This window comes from Hordeum vulgare, chromosome 1H (genome assembly GCF_904849725.1).
Source record: "Hordeum vulgare subsp. vulgare chromosome 1H, MorexV3_pseudomolecules_assembly, whole genome shotgun sequence".
NCBI classification, from domain to species: Eukaryota; Viridiplantae; Streptophyta; class Magnoliopsida; order Poales; family Poaceae; genus Hordeum; species Hordeum vulgare.
Genome location: NC_058518.1, coordinates 499,002,853 through 499,030,423, shown reverse-complemented (window position 1 = coordinate 499,030,423; position 27,571 = coordinate 499,002,853). Strand labels below are relative to the sequence as shown.

Sequence of the window (27,571 nt, the reverse complement as noted above, 5' to 3'; positions counted from 1 at the left end):
TTTCCTTGCCTCTTTTTTCCCTCCATCTTGGTGATGCCCTAACCAGCGGTGTCGGGTAGCAGATGGCTTGATGTTATTCATGAAGTTGATGGCGTCGGGATCTAATGGACAATGAGAAGAACCCCGACTAACGTGGCACGAAGCCTCAACCTCGTTGCTTGCGGAAGTCCGGTTCAGCGGCTCAAAATGCATCTTTGTATGCGAAGGTGCTTCCTTAGATTTTGGTATAGTGGACGTTTTCCTTTTTCTTCGACGTTGCCTTGATGATGGTTGAGGACAATTGCGGGGCAACGATTCAGCTGGGCACAATGTTGTCCACTCGTGAAATTCTAATTTTACCTGTTGCATAATTTTCAGTGCAAAAATATAAGACACCTATGTATGTCTCATGTAGTGATCACATACGTACTCTCTGTAATAAGTTTGTCTAACGGAATATACGTGGTTATTTCAAACAAAACAAAAAACCTCGACATGGAAGCAGAGGAAACTTTCGTGGGCTGGGCCAACGAAGTCCTATGCGCTAGCTGGGCCGGGCTGTACCGACAGAACAATAACGCCCACGTTGTTGTTGGTCGGCCGCTCGGATCACTCCCACTCGAGCAGCACACAGTCCAGGATCGCTTCGCCGGCGCCGGATCCACGCCACCGCCGTCGCGATGCCGATCTGCCCTGCGCCGTCGGAGTCCTCGGGCTCGGGGGGCCGCGCGTGGGTCTTCCACGGGCTGGCGCTCGGCGCGGCGGCGGCAGCGGCGGCGGCCGCCTACCTGTACCGCCGGCCCCGCGGGTTCCGCAGCCTGGCGGTGGGCATCATACCCGCGCGCTACGCCTCCTCCCGCTTCGAGGGCAAGCCGCTCGCCCTCATCCTCGGCAAGCCCATGATACAGGTCCGTATCTTCTACGTACCTTCTTACACGCAGTGCCACTTCTTTCCCGTGGATTTCGAGTGGGACGGCTCGTTGCTGTCTCGTCCTGTTCAGAATGTGATGCGGTATTTCTTCACAGAATGGAATGCAGTCCAAAACGCCAAAAAAGGGAATAAAAGTAGCTGCATTTTGCAGGGAGTTCTGAACATTGTACTGCACATCTTGTTTACTCATGTGAGATCTTCAGATATGGATGTCTGTGTTGCTGTTATGTTACAATCGAACGATGAAGTCGTGACTGTTTATTCCTCTGCACACATATGAATCCCCTGAAGAACCCTTTCTGGGTTGTTCAGATATAATTTATTAAGTGGGCAAAATTCTAGCACCTCCTACTGGGATGCACTTTACTTTATACGGTGGTCATTCTAGTATCAATATTTGCTCAAGCATCGAGTTTTATTTGTGGCTGCTAAATGTGAGTTTGAATTGGGAGAATGGGACTCCAAGTTGGCTTTTATATTCGTAATGAAATGATGGATAGAGTGCCCTATTAGTTAGTGCTAAGATTTGATGCTCGGTTAGCTGAGCAATCAACATAGCTAATAAATTACCTTATGCGTACCTGACAGCCTTGACTGGATCATCCTCAAACTCACAATTGGCTTCTTGGATCTTTACAGAGAACCTGGGAAAGAGTTATGCTAGCTTCTTCGTTAGACCATGTTGGTAAGCAGAGTTTTACCTGTTTATTTATTTCTACTATGTTTGGTGCAAAACATTTCTGTAATATGCAATCCTTGGTTTTAAATTATTTTCTTTCTTTAATCATCTTGAAAACTTGTCATATTGCCATACTCTGTTTCTTGTGATGTGTTTAGAGAGGCTTCTAAATCTGCAGCGACATGCTTCTAATGTTAACACTGTCGGTATTTCTTTCCTTTTTGTCCTCAGTTGTGGCGACCGATGATGAGAAAATTGCTGAGTGTTGTAGAGGTTTTGGAGCTGATGTTGTAATGACATCAGTATCATGCCAAAATGGTAAGCTTTCATGAATTTGTGATTGAGGCATATTTTCGTGACTGCTTTGCAATCTCCTCATTTGCTTGTTGGCATGTGCTTCAAAATGCAGGATCTGAGCGCTGCTGTGAGGCACTTCAAAAGCTTGGGAAACATTACGACATTGTTGTCAATATTCAAGGGGATGAGCCTCTTATTGAACCAGAGATAATAGACGGTGTGGTTATGGCACTGCAGGTGGTTATGAAACTCTAATTTTGTCATTTCTCACTCTTCTGTTAAACAATTTTTTTCCTGAAGTAGCAGAGTTGAATCTTCCTAGTGGATTATGATTTGAATTTTGTATCTTTGCCATACTAATTGTACTGGAGATTCCGCTTTAACTATCTCACTTTGTGTCTATTTATTCTATTTGTTTGGCATCTCTTTCTTCGTAACCGACAACTTATCATTGCATTTATGATGTGCCCAATTTTATCTTCAGCGAGCTCCTGATGCAGTCTTCAGCACAGCTGCCACGGCACTAAAACCTGAAGATGCATTTGACACAAACCGAGTGAAGTGTGTAGTTGACAACCAGGGTTATGCAATATACTTCTCAAGAGGGCTGATCCCATCTAACAAGTGAGATACTAAAATTTGTTTTAACTCTTCAGGTGACCTTATTTGCACTTACAGTTTCGGAATTTTGAACATTGCAGATCAGGGAAAGTCAATCCTCACTTTCCATATCTTCTTCATCTTGGGATTTCGGTACATGACCAACCCTTCTGATAACTGACTGCCCTGTGTGCCTCTTGATTTTGTTGTAAATATTACCTTTGTGCTGAAGCTCCCCCACAATTAATGCTTCGACATTTTTTGTGTAGGGCTTTGATTCGAAGTTTCTGAAGATCTATCCACAGCTTACACCAACCCCATTGCAACTAGAAGAGGACCTGGAGCAACTTAAAGTTCTTGAAAACGGCTACAGGATGAAGGTAATTTGGCTTCTCGCTCTTCAGTATTTGTACAGAAAAGAAGTTTCTATCGTCTATTGCTCCTGGGCAACTAGTTCCTGGAAATTTTAAGCTATGTTTTCTTTTGAGGTCAAAAGAGATCTTTATTCATGATCCAAACTTGGGGATTTACAATCTTTAGCTATTACATGAGCAATCTGAGATGGTACTTGTGAGTCCCACTCAGCTCGATTACCGGCTTGACGAAAATAAGTAGCAATCTCATGAGCAACATGGTTTTGATCTCTTTTCATGTGAACAAACCTACAGTCTGGAAATTTCAAAGCTTAGGGGAGAACATCACTATAAACTACACCTATACGAGACATGTTACAGTCACTCCCCCTCAAGGCAGCAACGAATGAACTGCAGTCGCTCTCACTAATTATAGGCCTGTCAAAGTGGCTTGCTTCCAAGCCTGAGCCTCAGCTTCTTCTGCATTAATTTAAGTGTTCAGCGCCTTCGCCATAGCAGCAAGGGCATTTCCCAAATGATCGCGAAGCACAGCGTCCACACTAGCTGCTTCAGTTTCAGGAACAAAGGATCCATCCGCATTTATTTTCAACCATCCCTCAGCAGGAGGTTCGCATGCTATAGTCGCTGCACCCGCGCATCCAGAATTCCGTGCATATCCACACAAATTCCCTTGTTCCCTTTTTTGACCCAACCAAGCAAATCGACACAGTGACATCTGGGTCAGAGTTGAGCAGCTCAACATACCATAGGAGGAACTGAACCGATTGTTGGATAGTAGTGTCTCCCTTCGCGTGGATGACATCGTTCCTGAGATGCCAAGATCTCCAAAGTGTGGGCAAAATGAGCCTGTCCAGGAAGGGTGTCAACCTATTTATTAGGCATTTGGCCACAACTTTATACTAAATGGCATTGCATAAGGAAATACTGTAGGCTGGAAGTCCTTTAGTTCCTCAGTTTGTTTTATGTTAGGAATACGCACGATGATGATCTCATTTATCTCTTTTGGCCATTCACCGTCCTGGAAGAACTTATTAACTTCAGCAAAAACTTCCTCTTTCAGCAGCGCCCGATTTAACACGCTGGAAAGCCATCAGCCCCAGGTGCCTTCAAAGGCTAACTCGCAAATCAAAACACTGTTTGTGTCCTCATTGACCTTCTGGTCCATAAGTTCAGCGATTTACTCCGGAACAACCGTACCATTGTTCGTAAACAGCATGCTGAAATAATCCACCTCTAAGGTGCATATTTCCTTAGGGTTATCAGTAAACTGACCGTCTTGCTTCTTCAGACTTCTTATTCTATTCTTTTTTGCTCTCCCTGTAGCCTTCTGATGGAAGAACTAAGTGTTTTGATCACCATGCTTAACCAAGCCACTCTTAAATGTTGCTGCCACACCATTTCTTCCCGAAGCAGCAGCTCGTCCAGCCGTTTAGACACACACTGGTGCTCCCATTGCTACTAGCCTGTCAGCAAGCAAACCTTCTAGCTCTTTTCTAAGTTTTTCAATCTCCTTATTTACAGCCCGAAACTTCTCCTTACTCCAACTCTTCAAACAATTCATCGTTCCCTGAAGTTTAACAATTAACATTGATCGCTGCAAGATCCGATGCCACAACATGCCCTTCCCATGCATCTTTTATTTCATCAGCTAGGGTGCTTTCCCTCTCCTGCAGTAATTCATAGAAAGCATGATGCCGATGGAAAATTGTCGTCTGCTCCGTTTTGCAAGGCAAACCAGGAGAGGGTAATGGTCTGACCTCAATGACACAAGGTGCTGCACCACGGCATCAAAGAAAAGACCTGACTAAGCAGGGCAAGCCACTGGACGGTATCTCACCCTCACATTTCTGATACCTCCCTGCTTATTATTATACGTCCATGGTACTCCAGAATAACCCAAATCATGGAGGTTGCAAACAGAGAGAGTATCCCTGAAGTTCTCCATTTGCTTTTCATTTCCTTTAGTGGCCGAAAGGTGCTCAAATTACCACACTGCCTCATTAAAATCGTCAATCATAAGCCATGGTTCTGATACACTTAGCTTTATCCTCCTTAACAGCTTCCACATCTTTGGCCTGTCCTGAACTTTAGGCTCCCCATAGATGGAAGTGCACCTCCATCTTTGACCATCAGCTTCCTCAGTTCTGATATCTCATGGTGCTCACGAAAAATTATCAAACTGACATTCATGTGGATTGCACTAGCCCTTTCCATCTGTTCGGACTTTTGGTTGCGTTGGCTAGTGAATGAAGCTTAACATGGTATCAGAGCTAAGGTCTTGAGTTCAAGTCCTGGTTTTCACAATTTATTTAAAAACAAAATGCTGGTAGCCCCCTTTGTGTCCACGTAGAGGCCTCTCGAGTCATACGTGAGTTTCGCGTGCCGTCGCTCTCTTCCGGTTGCACGTGTTGACTTGTCTTCCCCGTCACACGTGAGAGGGGGTGTGGATTGCACTAGCCCTTTCCATCAGTTCGGACTTTTGGTTGCGTTGGTTAGTGCATGAAGCTTAACAATTCAAACTTGCATGTCTTTATTTTGTCTCACCTATGAGGAAAACACGATTTTTGGACAGTACATCGGCACTAAGAGGAAAACTCCTAAACTATCTGAGGCCATCCCAGTCCTCGATAGTTCAAGGCGAAGAGATTCATGGCTCCTGACGGGCGCTGTCCTTCACGCCCATATCAGTTCTCTGCTAGCTTCCTTTCCACCGTTTTTTCCATGTTCTTCCACTACCCTTTTCGCTACTCAATAAGTCACTATTACATCAAGACTCACACTCTCAGATTTGACTTATACCTATCCAGACGCTTGCCGAGGACTGAAGCAACAACCTCCTTCCTAGCAGCCACATTCTTCTTGTTGACTTCCTTCATTAGGTTAACTTGTTTCTTGTCATTGCTGCTCTTGCTAGTCCATCCTTCCCCCACAGCATGCAAATGACGGTTCTGAGTGTTTCCACCATCCTGACCTGAAGTATTCGGCCACATTACCTCACTACTCCCAGCGCTCTTCACAAGGTTCCCATCAACTTCCTGGTTTGCATCCACCTGTGGAGTAATCTCGGAAGTAGTGACGATGTTCTCCTTGCAGGTTGCATTATCACCGGCATTCCCAGCAGCCTGTGGCTCAATTGTAGACACCGACAGGGGGGTGCCAGCGTCGCCTGGATCGCTTCCCGCTTGGATGCCAGCTCATCATTCTTCTGGTTGTCACTCCCCTCCTGTTCAGGCCGGAGGTGAATTGTTTCCTTCTGTTCTGCTGTCTTCTGGCTGCCGTGTTCAGGTCCACATCAGCCATGTCGTGGTCGACCTTCAGGTTGGAGTAGGCATCAATCGGGGTTGCAGTTGAGGTGACGGCGCCATTGGTATCAGCTATGTTGATCTCTTGTTTCTCCGCATTCAGGGAGACACAGCCGCTGTGGAGTTGTCATATTGACACTTTGGGTTGGTGTCTGTCTCCATCCTGTTGCCCACCGAAAGGTGGACAAAGTCTTCACGCACCTGCTCGACCGCGTTCAGCACCACAGCGGTCAATATGCGGTGAGCTCGACGAGCTCTTCTGGCCTAGGCTGCCCGGCTTGGGGCACGCCACGGCAAGGTTGGCGTCGGAAGGGCCCGGCCCTGCCACATGTTGTCTGGCAAGGACTAGGCTTGTGGGTCGTCGAAGTGTACATGATGCACACTGAGCTCCATGGAGTACCTCAGTTCTTTTATAAATTAGGGAGATCACACGTCGCTTACTATGGCCTATGTATCCGCAGAACAAGAAGAAATTAGGCAGTCTTTCAGAACTTAAATTTATCAAAAGCTTTCCTCTGTGATCTCATCGGCCAGCGTGATCTCTTGCTGCAGAGCAGTGGGCAACGGTAGTTGCACTCTCACTCTGAGAAACCTGTCACAGATGTTCCCTCTTGCGTGCGGGTCAATCATCACCGCCGACCTGCTCATGTAGGCTGAAGGCTAGCTCCTTAGTCAGGAGGTAGAAAGGGATTCCCTGGAATTAAACCCATATTGGCACATGGGAAAAAAGACAGCCGATGTGGGATCAGCCCCAGTCTCCAGTCCGACAACCAGGAAGCCGCCCCTCTTGTACTGTCATGGCCTGCCCTTGATGCCATGTTGCCGGTCTCCATCCTCCGAGAACTCGAGGATGAATGTGCGCCCCTCTTCTGCTTCCAGTTGGTTGTTGTCTAGGCTCCTGTGCACCATCCAGACCCGCATCATGTGGTCGATCAGCTGCCGCGAGTTCACCAGCAGCACGGACAGGAGGAGTCTGACCAGTACGGAACACGTCTGCACTGCTTTGCAAGTGCCGGTCATGTTGGTGACCAGGGTTTTCTTCTCAGATCCCGCCCTTGTAGTAGCTGTCTCCTTCCCCACGCGACAGTTGTAGGTGATGAAGTGGCCATCATGCACGGCCACCGAGCTCCTCCTGGCAACTGTCCTTGTCTTCATTACGACTTACGCTCTCCTGGCTTCAGTCCCCATCTCTCCGCAGGGGCCATCTTCTATTAGCCATCTTTCGCCTGGAAAATTTAAGTTATTGATTTGAATGCAGTAATAAAGGTATGCATTGCACTACTACATATAAAGAATGCCGCTGCCCATTGTCAGTACAGTGGTGTCAGCTTGTATTACTCAAGGAAAATTTAACAAGTAGTTGTAGGCTGATATTTCCCTCCGTTCCAGAATACTTGTCGTGGTTTTAATCCAAAATTTGAACCAAAACCACGACAAGTATTTTGGAACGGAGGGAAATACCGGCCCACAACTACTTGTTAAATTTTTGAATGAAAACCACGACAAGTATTTTGGAATAGATGGAATATTGTTCATTATGCTTTCTGTCCCAGATGCACCTTTATACGCTGTGTCTGCTTGTACAAATTGTAGCATATGCCTTGTACTGCTGGGTTGAGTGTTCTTTTCCTCCCTTGATGATTGCAGGTTATCAAGGTGGACCATGATGCCCATGGTGTGGATGCACCCGAAGATGTCGAGAAAATAGAAGCATTGATGCGAGCAAGGAACATCCACTAGTAAACATCACCAACATGTTTGGTTTCGCTTCTCGCGTGCTTTACTGTTAGGTTGGGGTTATGGTATCCTCGAGTTTGTAGTAAGAATCGGGAGCTTTATTCTGCTGCATTTCCTTTGCAAAAGAGTTTCTTAGCGCGCAACTGAAGGAACAGGGTGGGTGCACCCTTTTTTTGTGAAATCGGCAACGAATCCAATGTGTAGTTCTTGTAATCATGTAAAACGTTCCAATCGGTTTCTGAGATTGTACTGCTTCCTGAGTAATGAATGAATGGTAGAGGTTTGCATACATTACTACTGGCATCCACGGTTAAAACGATATTGACTGCAGAACGGATGCATCTGGTTATCCTTCTTCCCACCTTTACTGGGAGATACAACGAGGAAGGTGGATGGGGTCTTTAGGTCAAACTCTGTGTATCTTCAGAATTCACCTTGGCGGTTAGATATACAGGTATTCTACCTTTCTGGCACGATGATAATGCAGGGGTCTCAAGCACTCAGAATTTCGCTGCTAAATCGCCAGCATAAGCCAGAGGTGTCGTCGCTGCTGAAAGTTGGCATATCTGCTGGAACTAGGCCAACATTGGCATTGTACTTTTGATGGATTGCTTGTAGCAGAAATGGATTTTCGCGATAAGTAATTCGGATGAAGGGGGTACTTTTGATGCAATACTCTAGGCCATACTATAAGGTCTTACCATGTGTAGTCTGTACTCTCTTTGGCGCCGCTCATGCTTTTGAAGATGATATTTGAAGGTGCACTTGTTGCAAATTCGAACATATCCAGTTCTAGCATATAAAGCGCATGAAGCCTAATTTCGTGGTGTGGAAATGGTGAAGCAACTGACTCAGCAAGCAAAGACTGAGAGAAACAACAAATTGAATAGATTTACGAGTTTCTGATGTCGTAGGCTCACATTATGCAATTAATTCATCATGAGGATGGTCGATCCGATACATTAGCGCACATGCAGATAATCTTGGTTTGGATTTGCATTTGTAGGCATGGCGCAAACTGCAAAATAAGTAGAGATCATGCGCCATAATTTCAGTCTGATGGTACTCATAAAATGCAAACAAAAATGCCTAATTTGGTATAATCTATTTTTTTAGAAAATAGTTTTTTTCATGATCTTAGCAAGTAGCCAAGTGGTCTTCTGCAATTGTTAACTAATAATTCAAGGTATTGCTTCCTTTCTTCGACGCTCTGCGGCGACACCGTACCCTTGCTTCTGGTGAGTGAAGCTTAGGTTGGGGTGGAACTCGCTTAGGCATTTTTTTTCAAACGGAGACCCTTGCCTCATCCGTTAATTAAGGGGGGGGGGGGGGAAGAGTTTGTTACAAGGAACCGTCACACCCTTGTGCGACATGGGAATTACTCTCGCACTATGATAGACCGTAATTTCATTGTACCGGCGGTGATCTAAAGTTTTTCCTCACAAATAATGGTGCCAAGAACTATAGGTGGTGGAGCACTCTTGTTGAGGAATGCCCGGGCGTTTGTTTCATTCCAAATTGTCCAACTAGCATTGTTAACGATGCCATGGCTTTTCTATTTGGAGTGCCGGTGCCGGTTCTATTCGCCCACCACCCTTTGACAGTGTCTTCCAGATTCCATGTAGATGTGTTCATGTGTTCGATGTGTAGTTTGCGAATGACCAAATTCCAGAGCCTTATGGTGTAGCAGCAATTGAAGAAGAGGAGAGGCCCGCTTTCTTGCACACCCTTGCAAAGTGGACAAATACCACAATTTGGCCACCCGCATTTCATAAGTCTATCGGCGGTCCAAATCCTATCTTGGATGTCCAACTACGCGAAGGACATGGTCGTAGGAGGTGCCCAAACCTTCCATACCATTTGATCCATGAGGGATAGCACCAAGCCGAGGAATTGCGCCTTGTAGGCGGTAGAGTCCGCTATTTGTGTGCTTCCAAATGATGGTGTCCTCCTAGAACTCGTCAAGTTAGGTAGGGTGAATTTTGAGGATCCATGCGTCGTTGTTGAGGGTTTCGCGCACCTTTGAATTTTTTCTCCAGGAGTCTTCAAAGATGAGCGGACACTATTGAAGAAATGGCTAGCCACAACTTTTGTTGGGGGCACGCCAACTTCCTCGAACGAGGATCCATCGAAGAAATACCTTAATGATCCTTATGACTATATGTAATAGGATAGTGTCAGCTACCTATGCTGTTGGTTTTACAGTACTAGTAGCTTATCATCGACATGTGTGTATGGTTCTGTGTTATCGTACTTTAAAACTTACTTTTTTTTAAAAGGAGGAAACGAGCCCCCGGCCTCTGCATCAATCGATGCATGCAGCCATATTATTAATAATAAATGAAAATATGTGTGATGTCCACAAATCTCTGAATCTGAGTACAAAATTAAACAGATAAATTGCCCATCCGGCTTAACTGATAACAGACTACGATGCCTATACACCTAGCCTATTATTAGCACGCCATCCAAATCGGTTGAAGATAACCCGAGAGGCCGTCTCCCATCGGTTGCACCCAATATCCATAAGATCCCTGGATTCCACATGACTGAGTAACGACCACATACGGATCCATGATGTTGCTCTGAAAATAACCTGCAAAAAGTTATTGAAATTCTTGCCATTAAAAATCATGTCATTCCTAGCATTCCATATAGCCCAAAATAACGCACAGACTCCAATTCTAATAAGTTTCGATATTCTGCCGTCGACTCCATTGAGCCACGTTGTGAATAACGAATTCATACATGTAGGTGGAGATATATTAAAAGCTATATGTAGTGTGCGCCAAAGAAGTTTTGCAAGGGGACAGTCTAAGAACAGATGTTTAATTGTTTCATTTTGCTCACAAAAACAACAATTCACCCTGCCTCTCCATCTTCGTTTTGTTAAATTATCTTTGGTTAATACCACACCCTTGTGTATGAACCACATGAAAATTTTAATCCTTAGGGGCACCTTGATTTTCCATATATGTAGTGATCTAGATATTGGTGCAATATTAATGAGATCAATGTACATGGATTTAACTGAGAATACTCCGTTGGCAGCCAAAGTCCAACGAATAGTATCCGTCTGGGTAGATAGTTGAATCTGCATTAGCCTTCTGACCAGATGTAACCATGTGTTCCACCGTTGTCCAACTAAAGCTCTCCTAAATTGTATGCTAGGAGGTATGGATTGAAGTACCGTGGCAACATATTCCTCTTTTCGTTGGACAATGTTATATAGAGTTGGATATTGAAGGGCTAGGGGAGTGTCTCCCAACCAAGTATCCTCCCAAAACCTTGTTGATGCACCATCCCCAACTACAAATCTTACCCGCTGGAAAAAGGTCACCTTTACCTTCATTAGACCTTTCCAGAAAGGAGAATCCTCTGGTCTAACTTTAACCTGTGCTAAAGTTTTTGAATGTAAGTATTTATTTTTAAGTATTTGAAACCACATTCCTTCAGTTTCCGTAGATAGCCTAAAAAGCCATTTGCTGAGAAGGCATCTGTTCTTGACTTCTAAGTTTTCAATACCCATACCACCCTGTTCTTTAGGTCTACATATAATATCCCAACGTGTCAGTCTGTATTTCTTCTTGGCCTCATCGCTTTGCCAGAAGAAACGAGACCTATAAAAATCTAGTCTTTTCCGAACCCCTACTGGTATTTCAAAAAAAGACAAGAGAAACATGGGTAGGCTAGTTAACACCGAATTTATTAATACTAGCCTTCCTCCATATGACATAAGCTTGCCCTTCCAACAACTTAATTTTTTTTCAAATCTATCTTCAATACATTTCCACTCCTTATTCGTCAGTCGCCTATGATGAATGGGAATCCCAAGATAGCTAAATGGTAGTGATCCCATTTCACATCCAAAAAGCTGTCTATAAGCGTCTTGTTCCTCTTTTGCCTTTCCAAAGCAAAATAGTTCACTTTTGTTGAAATTTATTTTTAATCCTGATAATTGTTCAAAAAGACACAATAATAGTTTCATGTTCCTTGCTTTGGCCATATCGTGCTCCATGAAAATAATTGTATCATCCGCGTATTGTAGAATAGACACCCCTCCTTCTACAAGATGTGGTATGAGGCCTCCAACTTGGCCTTTTTCTTTGGCTCTATGTATTAATATTGTTAACATGTCTGCAACTATGTTAAACAACACTGGGGATAATGAATCACCTTGCCTGAGTCCCTTGTGTGTTTGGAAAAAATGACCTATGTCATCATTAACTTTAACACCTACACTCCCTTTTTGGATGAAATTATCAACCTGATTTCTCCATCTATCATTGAATCCTTTCATACGTAAGGCCTGTTGGAGAAAAGACCATTTGACTTTATCATATGCTTTCTCGAAATCCACTTTAAATATAACCCCATCTAGTTTCTTTGTATGGATTTCATGCAACGTCTCATGTAGGACAACAACACCCTCCAAGATATGTCTCCCAGGCATGAACGCAGTCTGCGTCGGTTGGACTACAGAATTAGCAATCTTTGTTAATCTATTTGTACCAACTTTTGTAAAAATCTTGAAACTCACATTCAGCAGACATATCGGTCTAAACTGTTCAATTCGAATAGCTTCCGCCTTTTTTGGCAACAATGTAATTGTTCCAAAGTTGAGATGGAATAATTGGAACTGACCATTAAATAAATCATGAAACATACGCATCAAGTCGCTTTTAATGATGTACCAACATTTCTTATAAAACTCTGGAGGGAACCCATCTGGTCCCGGTGCTTTATTTAATTTCATTTGTGTGATTGAGTCATATACTTCCTTCTCTGTAAATGGAGCTGATAACACCTCATTTTCATCTGCATTTAGTTGAGGTATATCATGATTGATGCTTTCATCCAGAGAGACCCACGTCTCTTCTGGTTTAGCAAATAATTTTTTGTAGAATTCAGAGATATATAATTTTAAGTTCTCGTGTCCTATAATTGTTCCTTCATCTTGCTCAAGTTGAGTTATTTTTTTCTTCCTGTGTTTGCCATTTGCAATCATGTGGAAGAATTGTGTGTTATCATCCCCATGAACCACCTTTGCCACCTTGGCTCTAGTTGTCCATTGCATCTCCTCTTCTCTTAGGAGTTTTTGCAACCTCCTCTCAGCATCAATCTTCTTATTCCTGTCCGTCAAATTGAGTTGATTAGACTCCGCTTTAATGTCTAATTCATCAATCAGACGACTGAGCAGTTCTTTTTCAAGTCTATATTTACCACTCTGATTTTTTGCCCATCCTCTCAAAAACTGACGTAAATTTCTAATTTTATTTTGCCATATTTCGATATTTGTTATCCCACCCGAATCCCTTGCCCATTCTTCGGCTATGAGATCCATGAAACCCTCTCTTTCAAACCAACTTAATTCAAAAGAAAAGATATTTCTATTTCCCACATGATTTGCCTCTCCGGAATCCACTAGGAGAGGTGTGTGATCAGATATAGCTCTTTGCAAGGCCTGTACTGTAACCAGGGGGTATTTCTGTTCCCACTCAACACTGGTCAGTACCCGGTCCAATTTCTCATATGTTGGTACCGGTAAAGAATTTGCCCAAGTAAATTGTCTACCAGTGAGATCAATCTCCCTCAAATTAAGACTCTCAATGACCATGTTAAACATAGTGGACCACCGTGTATCAAAATTATCATTATTTTTTTCATCTTGTCTTCTAATGATGTTAAAGTCTCCCCCACCATTAGTGGTAATCTTTCGTCTCCACAAATCCGTACCAGATCTGCAAGAAAATCAGGTTTGAGTTCTGGTTGCGCTGCCCCATATACAGCCACCAGAGCCCACCTGAACCCATCGATCTTCGACCTCAGTCGAAAGTCAACCGTGAACTCGCCATATATCACATTCATCACCTCTAATGTTTCACATTTTACCCCAAGTAAGATCCCACCAGATCTTCCCCTTGGCGGCAAACAATGCCAGTCAAAATCAACCCCTCCCGAGAGGATATTAAGAAATTGCGGTGTGAAGTTATCCCTACCCGTTTCTTGTAAAGCTATAAAGTCAAGTTTATGTTCGAGAGATGCTTCTCTAAGGAACCTTATTTTAGCCAAGTCCGCTAGACCTCTGCTATTCCAAAAAATTCCTTTCATATCTCATCATGGAATTTTTTCTTTTGTTTTACTCTGGCACTCCTCCTGACCGCTGATTGAGGAAATACTTTTCTTTTCCAAGGTCTCTTGGGTTTGTCTTTAATATCATCTAAGTTATTTTTTACTATTGTGACATTTGGATGACAACCGTCAATCGAAGGAGCCACATACCCCTCCGATCCCATGTCATCCAGTTCTACCTCATCTTCCTCTAAATGTAGTAAATTGTCACATAGATTCTGTAATTGTGCACCTCCTAAGTCATTAATATCTGAATCTTTCATTGGTTTTAACGCTGCTAAATGCTGAATAAAATCAATGGTTCTGTCTGCTTCTAAGTCTAAAATATCATTGATAGATTTAGCTAATTGTTTGCCTGAGGAACCAAGAGAAATACCTATGTCGCTAGCATTATTAATAATATCTGAATCTAAAAGTTGAAGAATTGATGCTTGAGGAACGACACACATACCTGAAGTGTTTTCAGCATCTCGGATTTTAGCGGCCCTCATGGCGCGCCCTATGGACATGTCATCAACATCTGGTTGTTCCTGGATACGTTGGCTGTAGCGTTTATTTCCAGATGAAGGACCTGCGATCCCTCTAAATGAGATCACCTCCTCCATAGATACCGTTGAAGGTTTACGACCGTCTGTCGCACATCCTGCCGTAGCTGCATCTCCCTCCGAATCAGCCTTATGAGCTGTGGGTAATATGTTCATAGGATATGTCACGTGGTCCTCCTGAATGATGCCTCGTGCATTGTCACACAAATTCTGGGACCGCGAATGAATCTGCAAATTACTCTCGCTGCACACAGTTATCACGATGTCATGATGCACCGGATTGTCACTGCAATGTTGACCAGGGCTTTCTCCTGTCCGCTGCAGTGTTAAGATACCATCACCCCTCAAGTCGTGAGACATGGAATTTTGCCTGTCGCTGCCCGCCGGCGTGGAAGGAAAAAAATGATTTTGAGGAGTATGGTTCAATGCAGTGCTTTCCCTCGAATCCTGCGGCATGCAGTTATTTCAAACCTGGATGCCGTTGCCCTGCGGCGTACTAGGAAACATAGCCTTGCCTCCGCTATTATCCTGCTGCGCTCGGAGTATTGCACTTTCCTGGACCGTGCATGCATGCTGTATGTGGCTTTTGGCCCCGTGCATGTCCTGGGCCATGCACGCATGCTGTAGCTGATTGGTATTTGGAACATGTACAATAACATTGTTGACCGCAGTGCCATGTATGTCATGTGGCATGTCCTCCTGATGTGCCATCATGCATGTATGGTTGCCAGTGACAGTAGTTGTTAGTGCTTCATTAATCTTTTGTTGAGCACCCAACATTACTTGAGCTGCACCCCCTAAGTGACCCATATCATGCATCACCTCAAATGATCCGAGACCTAGGGTATCCATATGGGCAGAAGAAGATGAAGGTGCAACCTCATTAAAAGATGACTTATCCTTCGCAGAAGATGATGAAGGATGAATGCCATCCTTAGACCTGTTAGAGCTCTTATCTTTATCTGTATCACCATGATCCTTATCACGCTCATCTCCATCAGTCATATCAACATCACCATCGTTAGACTTTGTAGGTACGTCCACCTCTACCTCCACATCAAGATCGTAATGAACTCCATCATATGACCAAGGTGCGAAATCAGGAATATATTCAACATCTAACACCATCACAAGCAATCTGGCTATCCCCCTTTTGCGAGTGAACGGCATGTCGACCTTTTCGGTCTTGCCAATAAGTGATCCAAGGCTGCATACAATAAGGAAATCATTAAGTAAAGTTTCTGGTATGCCTGAAAACCTGATCCATACCTTCTGTAACCGTGTACCTTGTGGTTCCGGTTTTTTGCACTCCTCAAACTCAAGCATACATTTGCTCCCACTGACCCTGCTGACCCCAAAAGTAAGCAAACGTTGGAGATCCTCTCTTCTAGGAAACTCCACTTGAAAGCAATGATCATCAAGTCGTTCTGTGCCCACTGGTATGTTTCGGCCACAAGTCTTCTCAATTGCTGCGAGACTTGGTCAGCTAAGAGCGATCCATTAGTAACTTTAACTAGTCCCATTCTTGAGCTCTCAAGACGTGGTGGAACAATAAGTGATGTAGACCGTGGTGTCTCAAAAAACATAAGTCTATTTTGACATACACCATATATATTAATGACCGGCTTCGGAACTAGAAGTAATGGGCAAGCGCTCTCTTCATGTCCCGGTTTTAGACAAATATCGCATAATGCCGTAGTGCAATCCACGACAAAATGTCCAGGAACTCCACATCTATAGCATGTTAACTTCTCCTTCTTACGAGCGGCCTTATTAGCCCGAGCCTGGTCTCTGTCCTCAGCTGCCTTAGGTGCAGCCTCCATAGACAAATTAGAATCAGAATTGTTGACTTCAACATTGTCAGTCGCCGCCGGTGTTACTTCTTTCCACTTGGGCAAATTATTATTCCGCCCAAAAGTACGACCACCTCTAGCACCTCGCGGACGATAGTTCGTACCCCTGGCTCCTTCGACAAAACTTCCTTCCGGAGGATGAAAGGGTCGGTGCCACATATTAGTACCTCCCCCACGACCTCCTCCAGCGTTCCAGTTACCTCGTCCCCCTCCTGGGCCACCATAGCTTTCGTTCCAATTGTGTCCATAATACCTGTATCCATGTCCTCTGCCGCTACCGCGTCCTGCACCCCCTGCAGCAGCTACAATCCCACCAGCACGAGTAAGAGCCCCGGCAACAGTCGCGCCACCCCTTCCGGCTCCAGTAGCTGTCCCACCACCGCGAGCATCAGTTCCGGCAGTAGTCCCGCGAGTATGAACTCCTGCAGGAACACCATCGGCCTCCCGATGTGCCGCTGCTGCCTTAGTAACCGTAGCCGAAATTTGCTCCGAACGATTGCCAGTCGCACTCCCTGGAGGAGGCTCAGCCATCGTCGGTGCTAGCTTCGAAACCCGTCGAGCACGACCTGTTGTCGATGGAAATCCCGAATAGTCAGGCCGAACCCTAGCTGGACTAGTATTCTCTGAGATAAAAGACGTCCCGTACTCGCAGTGTAACGTGGACGAGATGGACTCCTGTCGTTGATCTTGCAATGTGCTCGGATGGGCCATATACCCATCCGCCAGAAGCCCATGCGATCCCGTTTCAGGCCCATGCGTAAGCAGCAGCGTATTCAAACGGTGCTCCCGTGAGTCTCGGATCCCGAGATCCGTTTTGGCCGGAATATTCGCCGGCGGCGGCTTGCACCCCGAGGAACGACGTTTCTTCCTTCTGAATGGGACTTGTTTCCACGTATCTATGAAATCCGCAAGTGTTAGGGCTGGTAATCGTACCTTAGGTATCGGACCCTTCCATGGCCGAACCGCCGATGCAGACGTTCGCCGGTGAACAACTCGCCGGAGCACTTCGATTTTTTCATCATCGTTGCATCCCGTTCCATTCCACGCTCTATTAGATGACGGGATGAATCCCTCGATCGATTTTGCTACTTGTTCTTCTGTGTAACCTGCAAGTAATGATTCACACACCAAGTCAGATGGCGTCGGCGAGGAGGCATCCGGCTAACTGTCTTCGTCTTCGTTATCGTCGGCAGCCAGCGCCCAGAACCGATCGCCGGCAGGCTTGCCGGCGGCGGTGATCGGCATATAGTCGCCCCCGTAGTCACCCCTGCAGTCGCCCCTGCAGTCGCCCCAGTCGCCCCTCAACAGAAACTCCTTCGTGCGCCCACTTTAAAACTTACTAGTTATCTTAAATAACTATTTAAGCACTATGTACGATGTTACATAGTTATCTTGAATGTTTTTGAATTGCCATTATTTGTTACCTTATTTTGCCATGCGAACATTGTTTCTTTCCGCTGCCATGGCATTTATTTTCGAATGTTTACAATTTAAGTACTGGCGTGCTAAGAAGGTACAACACCTGCAATATATTTTCTGTAGTTGCGACGTAGGAATAATGTGGACGACATAAATACAAATCATAATGCCGACGTACAACATAATCCGACACCATAGGTATTCCGGATACTATTGATGTTGTCTCCAATGCCATTACTATTTTTTAACTGTGATGTCATATTGATGGTGTCGGATGTCCATGTTAGAAAGGTCATTTTTGTCATACTATAGCTAGGATTTTCTGCATTAGTGAAAGTGATCTCCTTTTGTTTTCGTCCGAAAAGCCACGGGGAGTCACAAAAGGGAGTTCTAGCACCATTTCGCGCAATGATGGTTTTTGAAGCATAGAAAAATCTGAGATCTACCTCATGGCACGGACCACCCACATGCAATCTTGTCAGTGTTAAGGACCCCTAGTCCCCCATATTAAGAAGGACGGCAAACAAGCTCCCAATTCACTTTGCATTTGACACATGTCGTCGTACCCGAGCCCGACCAAAGGAAAGCCCTTTCGAGCTTGCTAATACATTGTAAAGTGCTTTGAGGATTGACGAGTGGAGTGATGAAGTAGGCGGGGTCATCTAGCTTCTTCAAAAGAGTTATTTTCATGATTTTAGTAGCTGAGTGGTCTTGTACAGCTGCTAACTGATAATTCAGAGGTATTGCTCCCTTTCTTCCAAGCTCTCGTGGCGACACCTTGCTGTTGGTGAGTGAAGCTACGGTTTCGGTTGGGACTTGCTTAGGCAGGGTCATCTAGCTAGCTTCTTCAAAACAGTTTTACACAAATGGTTGGCCTCAAATTCACAACAAAGCTTAGCAGGCGGTGCCGTTAGTAACACAATCACAACAAAAATCAATAAGTAGCGTGTCCGAAGGCCTTATACACATACACTCAACAAAATTGCCACTTGGTAGCGACCCAGCAAGCTGGCCCACAAGTCACCGACCCCTCTGTAATGTGTATATTCTCAGGGGAGTCGTTTCCCACGCTCCGACGACGGCACCCTATCTCGCGTCTCTTGTTGAGCCCTTGGAATCTGGATCCAACCCCCTCATCCCCCGACCATTACACATGACAAGCAGATCTTAAAAAACTCATGCATCACGTGCATGCCATGCTGCCATCCTATTGGCGCCCAACTGCATGTGGCTCTAACCACCATCCTTCCACTTGTGATGTACTCCACGTAATGCTCGTTGACTAAAATCTTAGTTTCTACTACTCTCACTTACTAGTAAGATCGCAGCACCAACACCAAAACCTGTCTCCGAAAGGAAGAAACTCGGAGACCGAGATTTTCAAGCTCCACGTTTGCCATTTCAAGAGCAGTTTGCGAACTTTCTAGCACCAAATACATCACAATTTGACCGGTTTGATGACCAACCCGCGATCGATCAAAACAGTTTGGATAGCATTATGTTATCTTCCCCTCAACAGTTTGGATAGCATTCAAGATGCTTAGAGAGTGACATGTACATGTCGATGAGATCAGACTATCTATCCTTCCACTTGTGATGCAGATTCAATGCTCGTTGACCAAACCCTTACTACTACTAGCTCTTAGTACTCCTTCCATCTCAGTTTATAAGTCCGGCACGTGTATCTAGGTCGTCAATTTAATCAACTTAATGATAAACATATATTATAAAAAATATATCATTAAAAACTTTAGATGTTCTATTTTTTAATGATATAATTTTTATTTTAAACAATAAATTTTATATAAATCAAATTGACGACATAGGTACACGCGCGTGCCTTATAAACTGTGATGGAGGTAGTACTGAAATCGCATCACTCACACCGTCAATCACAGATCGATGCGTGCCGTGTGCACGCGCGTGCGCGGATCCCCGATCGCGATTGATCGTCTGATCCAATCCAAGTTACTAAAAGCATATATATATATATATATATATATATATATATATATATATATATATATATATATATATATATATAGAGAGAGAGAGAGAGAGAGAGAGAGAGAGAGAGAGAGTGTACATGTGTCTTGACTGATAAACGAAGATTAGCCAAAGAAAGCAAGAGCACATGCCGAGATCCATAACAACGTGCTCCACGAATCACGAGGCCACGGATCGAGTCCTACGTACTTACCAATTTTTAACATAGCCCGTGGTTCACGCGGCCTGCCACTTGGTGGCAGTACGTACTACATATAGGCCGGCATACACTGGACACTCACCAGCTTGGACCCCAGTAGCAGCAGGAGGAGCTGCCTGCCAGTGCGTATATGATACAGGAGATGATGATGGCGCACGTCTTCCTGGCGGCGGTGCTGGCCATGGCGGTAGCGGCGGCGACGGTGGGCGCGTCGCCGCCCGAGGGCATCCAGCCGCTGTCCAAGATCGCCATCCACAAGGCCACCGTGGAACTGCACGGCTCCGCGTACGTGCGGGCGACGCCGGCGTTGCTCGGCGACCAGGTACGTACATTGATTAGCTCGTTCACTAGTAGAGTAATACAGTATTCATTAGCTTGATATCCATTTGGATTTGGAATGTGGAAAGCAACAAAGTGCTAAATAATTGTTCTATGTCATGGAAAAAATGTCTAAGCAACTCAGATGTCCCTGACAGGGCGAGGACACCGTATGGGTCACCGTGAAATACGGGTGGGAGAACCCTTCCGCCGACGACTGGATCGCCGTCTTCTCCCCCGCCGATTTCATGTAGTAAAATAAGCTTTTCCTCATTAGCGTTCCAGTCGCAAATCAACCAGTTTCTAATCCTTGTTGTCTCTTGTTCGTATGCAGCTCGGGCTCGTGCCCTAACCCACGGAGGAACGCCGACGAGCCGGCACTCTGCACAGCGCCTATCAAGGTCGGTTTACTAATTAACTAGCCTTCTCTCAGAATTCATGCATGCATGGCAATTGCCAGTTAAAATGGATTGTATTGGTGCATGTGTCCGGCCATGCATGAAGATCGAGCTGAACTGATCTTTTGGTTTATGTGTGGCTGTGGCCTGTGGGTGCAGTATCAGTACGCCAACCACTCGGGCAACTACCGCTACTGGGGCAAGGGCACCATCCGGTTCCAGATCATCAACCAGCGCTCCGACTTCTCCTTCGCCCTCTTCACCGGCGGCTTCGAAAATGTAACCACTAGTTCTACTACATTGCCACGATCTCGACTGTTTTATGTCTCGTCGCAAAAACAAAAAACTGTTTTATGTGTCGTGAAGGTGGTTTTACGTAAGTTTTCCTACTTTTGGTAGCCGAAACTTGTGGCGGTGTCGAAGCCGGTGGCGTTCAAGAACCCCAAGGCCCCGGTGTTCCCGCGGCTGGCGCAGGGCAAGACCCACGACGAGATGACAGTCACGTGGACCAGCGGCTACGACATCGACGAGGCCTACCCGTTGGTCGAGTGGGGCATGGTCACCACCGGCGGCGGGGCGACCAACCCCACCCGCACGCCCGCCGGCACGCTGACCTTCAACCGCGGCAGCATGTGCAGTACGTAGGCACACTGTTTCTGCCCATGATTTCATGTTCGATGAAACGAGAGAAGCTGACGAGAGTGGTGCGTTGTGTGTCTTCACTTAGGCGAGCCGGCGCGCACGGTTGGGTGGAGAGACCCCGGGTTCATCCACACGGCGTTCATGAGAGATCTGTGGCCCAACAAAGAGTACTAAATGATTATAGACTTGATTAGTCCTTTGGCAGATGTGTTGATACTGCCAGCCGGGCGTTTACTCAAGAACAAGGCTGGTTTGTGATGCAGGTACTTTTACAAGATTGGGCATGAGCTCTCCGACGGGACCGTGGTGTGGGGAAAGCCCTACACCTTCCGAGCGCCGCCAACCCCTGGACAGAACTCGTTGCAGCGCATCATCGTCTTCGGTGACATGGGAAAGGTACTACTACTCTTTGTGACATGAAATACTAGATGAAATGTCAAATATCGTACCCTCAACTCTGATGTTGATAGATGGAATCCGGCATGCATATATGGTCGTTTGAAACATAGTCAGATGCTACAATTGTTTGGCATTCTCATTTTCAGGCGGAGAGGGACGGATCGAATGAGTTCGCCAATTACCAGCCGGGGTCTTTGAACACGACGGACACACTGGTCGAAGATTTGGACAACTACGACATCGTGTTCCACATCGGCGACATGCCCTACGCCAACGGGTACCTCTCTCAGTGGGATCAGTTCACCGCACAGGTCGCCCCCATCAGTGCCAGGAGGCCCTACATGGTTGCAAGGTACGTAATAGATGATACATAAAATCACGTTGGGCCATTGTGTACCTATGGAGCAGTGTCATGTAAAAATGTGTCCTTGTCTTTTATCTGCAGCGGTAACCACGAGAGGGACTGGCCCAACACCGGTGGATTCTTCGACGTCAAGGACTCCGGCGGTGAGTGCGGCGTGCCGGCCGAGACCATGTACTACTATCCGGCCGAAAACAGAGCAAACTTCTGGTATGCACACACATTTTTCAACATCTGCTGCCACTTGTATTGTTTCCATATATATACTCGAAACCATTGAACCTGAAATGGCCGCCATCCATTCGAAGGTACAAGGTGGACTACGGGATGTTCCGGTTTTGCGTGGCGGACACGGGGCACGACTGGAGGGAAGGTACTCCACAGCACAAGTTCATCGAGGAGTGCCTCTCGACGGTGGACCGGAAGCACCAGCCATGGCTCATCTTCGCTGCGCACCGGGTGCTGGGCTACTCCTCCAACGCGTGGTACGCCGCCGAGGGCTCCTACGAGGAGCCCGAGGGCCGGGAGAGCCTACAGAAGCTGTGGCAGCAGTACCGCGTCGACATGGCCTTCTTCGGCCACGTCCACAACTACGAGCGCACGTGCCCGCTCTACCAGAGCCAGTGCGTCAACAACGAGAAGAGCCACTACTCGGGCACCATGAACGGCACCATCTTCGTCGTGGCGGGCGGCGGCGGCAGCCACCTCTCCAGCTACGCCATGGCCATCCCCAAGTGGAGCTTGTTTAGGGATCTAGACTACGGCTTCGTCAAGCTCACTTCCTTCAACCACTCGTCGCTTCTGTTCGAGTACAAGAAGAGTAGTGATGGTAACGTCTACGACTCATTCACCATCCAGAGAGACTACCGCGACGTGCTCAGCTGCGTGCACGACAGCTGCTTCCCCACCACACTCGCTATGTGACCATCCAGTTGTACATCATGGTGATGTTCACTGGTAGAAAAAAAGGCTTCCGTCCAGCCCCATAAGTCGCAAAACTGTAGGAACCGCGACTAATGAATTCTTTAGTCGCGGTTCGGAAGACGAACCGCGACCAAAGTCCTGGGCCCAGGGCGCTCGGTGGCCAGCTGGTGCACGTGAGGGGCTTTAGTCGCGGTTGGCCAGGCATAGGAGCAAGTACAGTAGTTAGGTGATATAAGAGTCATGCTATATGCGTGTTCCTAGACAGATGCAATAGATATGAAGACATAGATAGAGAGAAGATGAACAAAAATAGTACTCATATAATCAACCTTATTCCGTTTTGAAAAAGAAAAAAACATAGTCAACCTTATAGCTAACCCTATTGTATGAATGACTACATATGAATACTATATATGATATGCCAACATTATATAGTCAGCAGTTGACTATATTATTAAACATGCTCTAAGCCCACTAGCCATGCAATGAAGTCAATGGGTTCGGCCAGTTCCACACGCAGGTCGGCATCGAATGTTTTGCGGCTCGCCGGGTCACTCACTCCCTCGTTGGCCCATGCATGACAGTCCATACCAATCTGCGTATAGCTAGTCGCCAGTGATTGCAAAGGCGACGCAAGGACATCCATGCATGCGCACTTCATCGTGCACATGATTATTTTGTGCTACATTTTGCTACGAGTGCATGTATTCTCTTAGTTTTTAAATGTAAGTTTTTTCAAGTGTTTCACTAAAGAACTATATATGAATATATATAGACATATTTTACAGTGTAGATTCAACCGACAATCCTAACGGAGCACTAGTGATTTTCTACGCATATCCATGGCGCCCGAGACAACGCCGATCGGGCCGCCACCAATTAGCTAGCTAGCTCTCCTTTTTTAAAGAAATGTGAGTGCATGAACCAGTACGGATGCCAATTTTATATTGCGTGAGAGATGCTTCGTACTTGGCCACTTACTCAGAAGTTCAGTTGGACAGACAAGTTGAGTTGATAACCGGCCAAGCCCCCAAAACCAACCAGATTGATTGTCCACTTGGCTAATGCTACGAGAGTGCTATATATGCAACCATACGGTTTCTGGCCGTAGCCTGGCCATATAAGAGCAACTCTAGCAGACACAGCATTCGTCCCGATCCGAAAAATAACCGTTAAAATACGGGTCGGGGCGGAAAAACTTGTCCGATCAAACCCCGCATCCCACCCCGGTCGCAAATAATTTTGCGGGGCACGGCAAAATCTCGGCCCCAACCCGCGTATTCGTGGGTTTTCACCTCGCCGTTGCGGTGCCCTGCAGCGCTTTTCCCATCAAAGCATATTCCGTGAATATGCTCTTTTACGGATCCGTTTAAGGGGTCTGCATCTGTGTCAGCCCGGGCCAGCCTGCAAAAACTGTTTATGCGAACTGCAAACATGTTTTACGGGCCGGACGAATGCGAGGTCTGCTAGAGTTGCTCTAAGCCCACAGGTGGAGTTATATATACGCGGCTCTCCTCTCGTAGCAGACAGTTCTTCGTGAGCTCTGCTGATTGGGTCCACTCAAAGAAAAAAAAAGAGCTCTGCTGATTGGGTTTAATTTTGTACTCCGTAGTATTTTCTTTTTCGGGTCGTCGTCTCTTTTTTTTTTGAACCGGGCAACCCCTTTCCGTTACTTTGACATAACAAAAGTACAGTATCCAAACCAAAAAGAAAACCAGAAAAGGGGTGCGAGTCCAAAGCATTCTTGGGAAACCCACACATAGGCACTCGTCATCGAGCAGCCTACCGTAGGGCGAAAATCCAAAAACACCCACTCATCGCACAAAGCAATTCAAGATAGTATAAGAAGCTCCAGAAGAAACACAGGTCATCGCTTGAATCCACTCCATGCAGGGAGGCACACAAACTCCTGAACTACTCACCAGCACCAAACATCAAAACATGATAAACCCACCATCAAGCCTCCTCCGAAGCCGCACAGATCCTCATCAAAGTCGATGCATTGCTCTTCAGCATCTTCGCCCCTCGCTCCATTGCATCTTTGTCCTTCTCAACAGCCCTGCCCAATACGTCAGAAAGCCACAAGCAGAGTAAATAACATCAAAAGGAGACATCAGCTTCTTATTCTCAAAGGTCGCACGATTACGACAATTGCACAATGCCGGTGGTCGTCCCTCACTTGTGTGCGGCAAGAAAACGGCCGTTTTCTTCGTTTGACACCAGATATCGTGCTACGTAGTAAGTGCATATGTTGCCGATAGTGTAGGTCTTGCATAAAGCAAGTTTCCCAATTAATTAGGTTAGTCGACCAACAGTTCATATACTCCTTCCGTTTCTTTATATGAGGTGAATTTATTTTTCAATTAATTCCATAACGTAAAACACATTTCTTCTAATTTCTCGTAATTCCGTCGTTAGTACTGAGAAAAATATATCTCTTCACTAATTGCATGCATTTGTTCTTGTAATGAAGAAAAAAAGAGAAAGTATCTCTCTCCTAATTGCGTGTGTCTCTTACTTTCCTAACCGAAGTAATTTAATTACCGCTTACACTACTCCAAAATCTATCAGCAAGGACGTTGGCTAAAAGCTGTTGGTCGTTAAAATCTTGACAAGACTGCACGGGATGGAAATCACACCTCGAGGTTTACCTTTAACAACCACCAAATTCCCCGTTGCTAAGCCAAGTATAGTTTTTATCTTTTGATCTCATCTAAAGGAGCGGGTAGTGCATCCGATAGCCAAGGAATAAATAGATTTGTTATTCGCGTCAGAAGAAACTAGCAAAAGAGCCCATGCGTTGCACCGGGAGCATGTACAAATAAAACATCGAACCCTAGTACTCCTAGTGTGTCGACATGTTGGGCAGGAGGAGTCTAGAAATCGCAAGCTCCTCCTCGTCCTAGAAATAGTGAGCTCCTCCTCGTCCGTTGAAACATCCTCATCGTACTGTCTACACATCTACACACCACGGATCATCGGGGCATGGTTGGTGGCTCCCCATCTAGAATAAGAAAGTGCCGGTGCGCTCCAACGGATTAGCAATTCTACGATGGTCAAATCAAGGGATTGAGAACACATAATGTACAGTCAACCTTGTTAATTCAAAATCAAATAGATTTAAACGGTGGTTGCACTTATAAGAATATAATACATTTAGTTGATGGATTACATGCGGCTAGCCTAGAGACCACAAAGAAATCGCGCGCTGTGTGATATGGACGACAACAACCTGCTGCTTCCTCAGTCACGCGTCCTTCTCCGTGTCGTCTGTGATCCCTCCCCTTCTTCCTCCATCTCTCTTCTCTCTCCCATGCTTCTTTTCTCTAGGAGCTCTCTATGTCTTCTTTTTTTGACAGAGAGACGACCATGGTCGCCTGATGCCCGAGCGTCGTCGACCAAGGACCCGCTGGTGTCCAGACCCCCTCTACGCCATCGCTATCTCACCGGGGACCTGTACCAAGTCGCATCCAGCACCCACACCACTCTCTGGCCCCTCCACGCAGCTCTGTAGCCCAAGTGTTTCATCCGCCTCGCGCCCAAAGCAGAGGACAACGGTTGCCTCCGCCTCCTCGCCACCACCACCGTCGTGTTCCCCTTGCCAGAGCAGGTAGTCATGCATCCCCCCGGCCTACAATATGCACTTGATCCCGACATGATTCGCCTCGCACCGACCTCCGTTGCTTCCCTGCTGTTCCTCGCCCTCTCGCAGCCCTGCAGTCGTCGTCCTGCTCTCGATCCAGCGCCGCTCGATCTGTAGGCCCGGAGCGCGCTTGGAGATGGACTTGCAGGCGTAGTCGGCCCCCGTGGCGAGCTCGGTGCAGAGGTAGGTGGTGCCGAACTGGCCCTGCCCCAGCTTCTGGCCCATCGCGTAGAGGTCGCGCAGGTTGGGCGTGGGGTGGCCGAGGACGGAGCCGAGGTCGGCGGGGGCGCCCGCCCCGCCACGCCTCATGGCCGTGGCGGGCTGCGCGGGGGCCGCGTGGCCGTCCATCTTGGCGGCCGGCTTGGTGCCGGGCTGCTTCTTCCGGGAGTCGACGACGGCGACGGGGTTGGTGTTGATGTTGTGGTCGTAGTCGCGGTCGGGGTCGTGGCGCTGGGAGGCGGGGTGCTTGAAGCTGTGCAGGTACTTGGATCTAAGGGAACCGCGACATGCGTTGCCCATCAAAGGACGGGGGGAGGCCGCGCCTGGCGCATCAAAGCTTCGTTGGCCCACTCCGTGGTTGGTTGGTGGTAGCCTCGACCCGCGTCGCTCTCACGGAACCGTCAGCAGGAGCAAAGCGGCGAAACCGACCTGGATGGGTGGAGGAGGGAGGGAGGGAGGGAGGGAGGAGAGGGGGCTGGATGACAAAACATTTTCTTCCACTAACATAGGGATTGCGGGTTGAATACCCATAAGCGGAGGGACTTTTGTGCAAAAGTGCCGACGACGGACGACAGAAGCCATCAGTGCTTTATTATTAGGAAGAGATATAGAT

The 27,571-nt window shown here is 46.5% G+C and overlaps 2 protein-coding genes across 2 annotated transcripts; both read left to right on the top strand.

The window, feature by feature from the left end:
* Positions 1-478: 478 nt before the first annotated feature.
* On the top strand, positions 479-8,188 carry LOC123450117 (3-deoxy-manno-octulosonate cytidylyltransferase). The gene is made up of 8 exons (XM_045127524.1): positions 479-887; positions 1,550-1,595; positions 1,821-1,907; positions 1,999-2,123; positions 2,371-2,510; positions 2,588-2,639; positions 2,756-2,866; positions 7,810-8,188. The coding sequence occupies exons 1-8, from the start codon at positions 660-662 to the stop codon at positions 7,900-7,902; spliced, it is 882 nt and encodes a 293-aa protein (XP_044983459.1). The 5' UTR covers positions 479-659; the 3' UTR covers positions 7,903-8,188.
* An 11,949-nt stretch (positions 8,189-20,137) lies between these two features.
* LOC123419385 (nucleotide pyrophosphatase/phosphodiesterase-like) lies at positions 20,138-23,186 on the top strand. Its single transcript, XM_045107156.1, has 10 exons — positions 20,138-20,376; positions 20,531-20,622; positions 20,707-20,773; positions 20,930-21,049; positions 21,170-21,407; positions 21,498-21,579; positions 21,676-21,808; positions 21,958-22,163; positions 22,257-22,382; positions 22,481-23,186. The coding sequence occupies exons 1-10, from the start codon at positions 20,185-20,187 to the stop codon at positions 23,094-23,096; spliced, it is 1,872 nt and encodes a 623-aa protein (XP_044963091.1). The 5' UTR covers positions 20,138-20,184; the 3' UTR covers positions 23,097-23,186.
* Positions 23,187-27,571: the final 4,385 nt, after the last annotated feature.

Excerpts from the sequence above, each read along its gene's own strand:
- LOC123450117 (XM_045127524.1), top strand. The coding sequence starts at position 660 with ATGCCGATCTGCCCTGCGCCGTCGGAGTCCTCGGGCTCGGGGGGCCGC. Across the intron at positions 2,124-2,370 it reads GTGTGGTTATGGCACTGCAG|CGAGCTCCTGATGCAGTCTT; the intron begins GTGGTTATGAAA and ends TTTTATCTTCAG. Across the intron at positions 2,640-2,755 it reads TTCTTCATCTTGGGATTTCG|GGCTTTGATTCGAAGTTTCT; the intron begins GTACATGACCAA and ends TTTTTTGTGTAG.
- LOC123419385 (XM_045107156.1), top strand. The coding sequence starts at position 20,185 with ATGATACAGGAGATGATGATGGCGCACGTCTTCCTGGCGGCGGTGCTG. Across the intron at positions 20,377-20,530 it reads CGGCGTTGCTCGGCGACCAG|GGCGAGGACACCGTATGGGT; the intron begins GTACGTACATTG and ends TGTCCCTGACAG. Across the intron at positions 20,774-20,929 it reads TCTGCACAGCGCCTATCAAG|TATCAGTACGCCAACCACTC; the intron begins GTCGGTTTACTA and ends CTGTGGGTGCAG.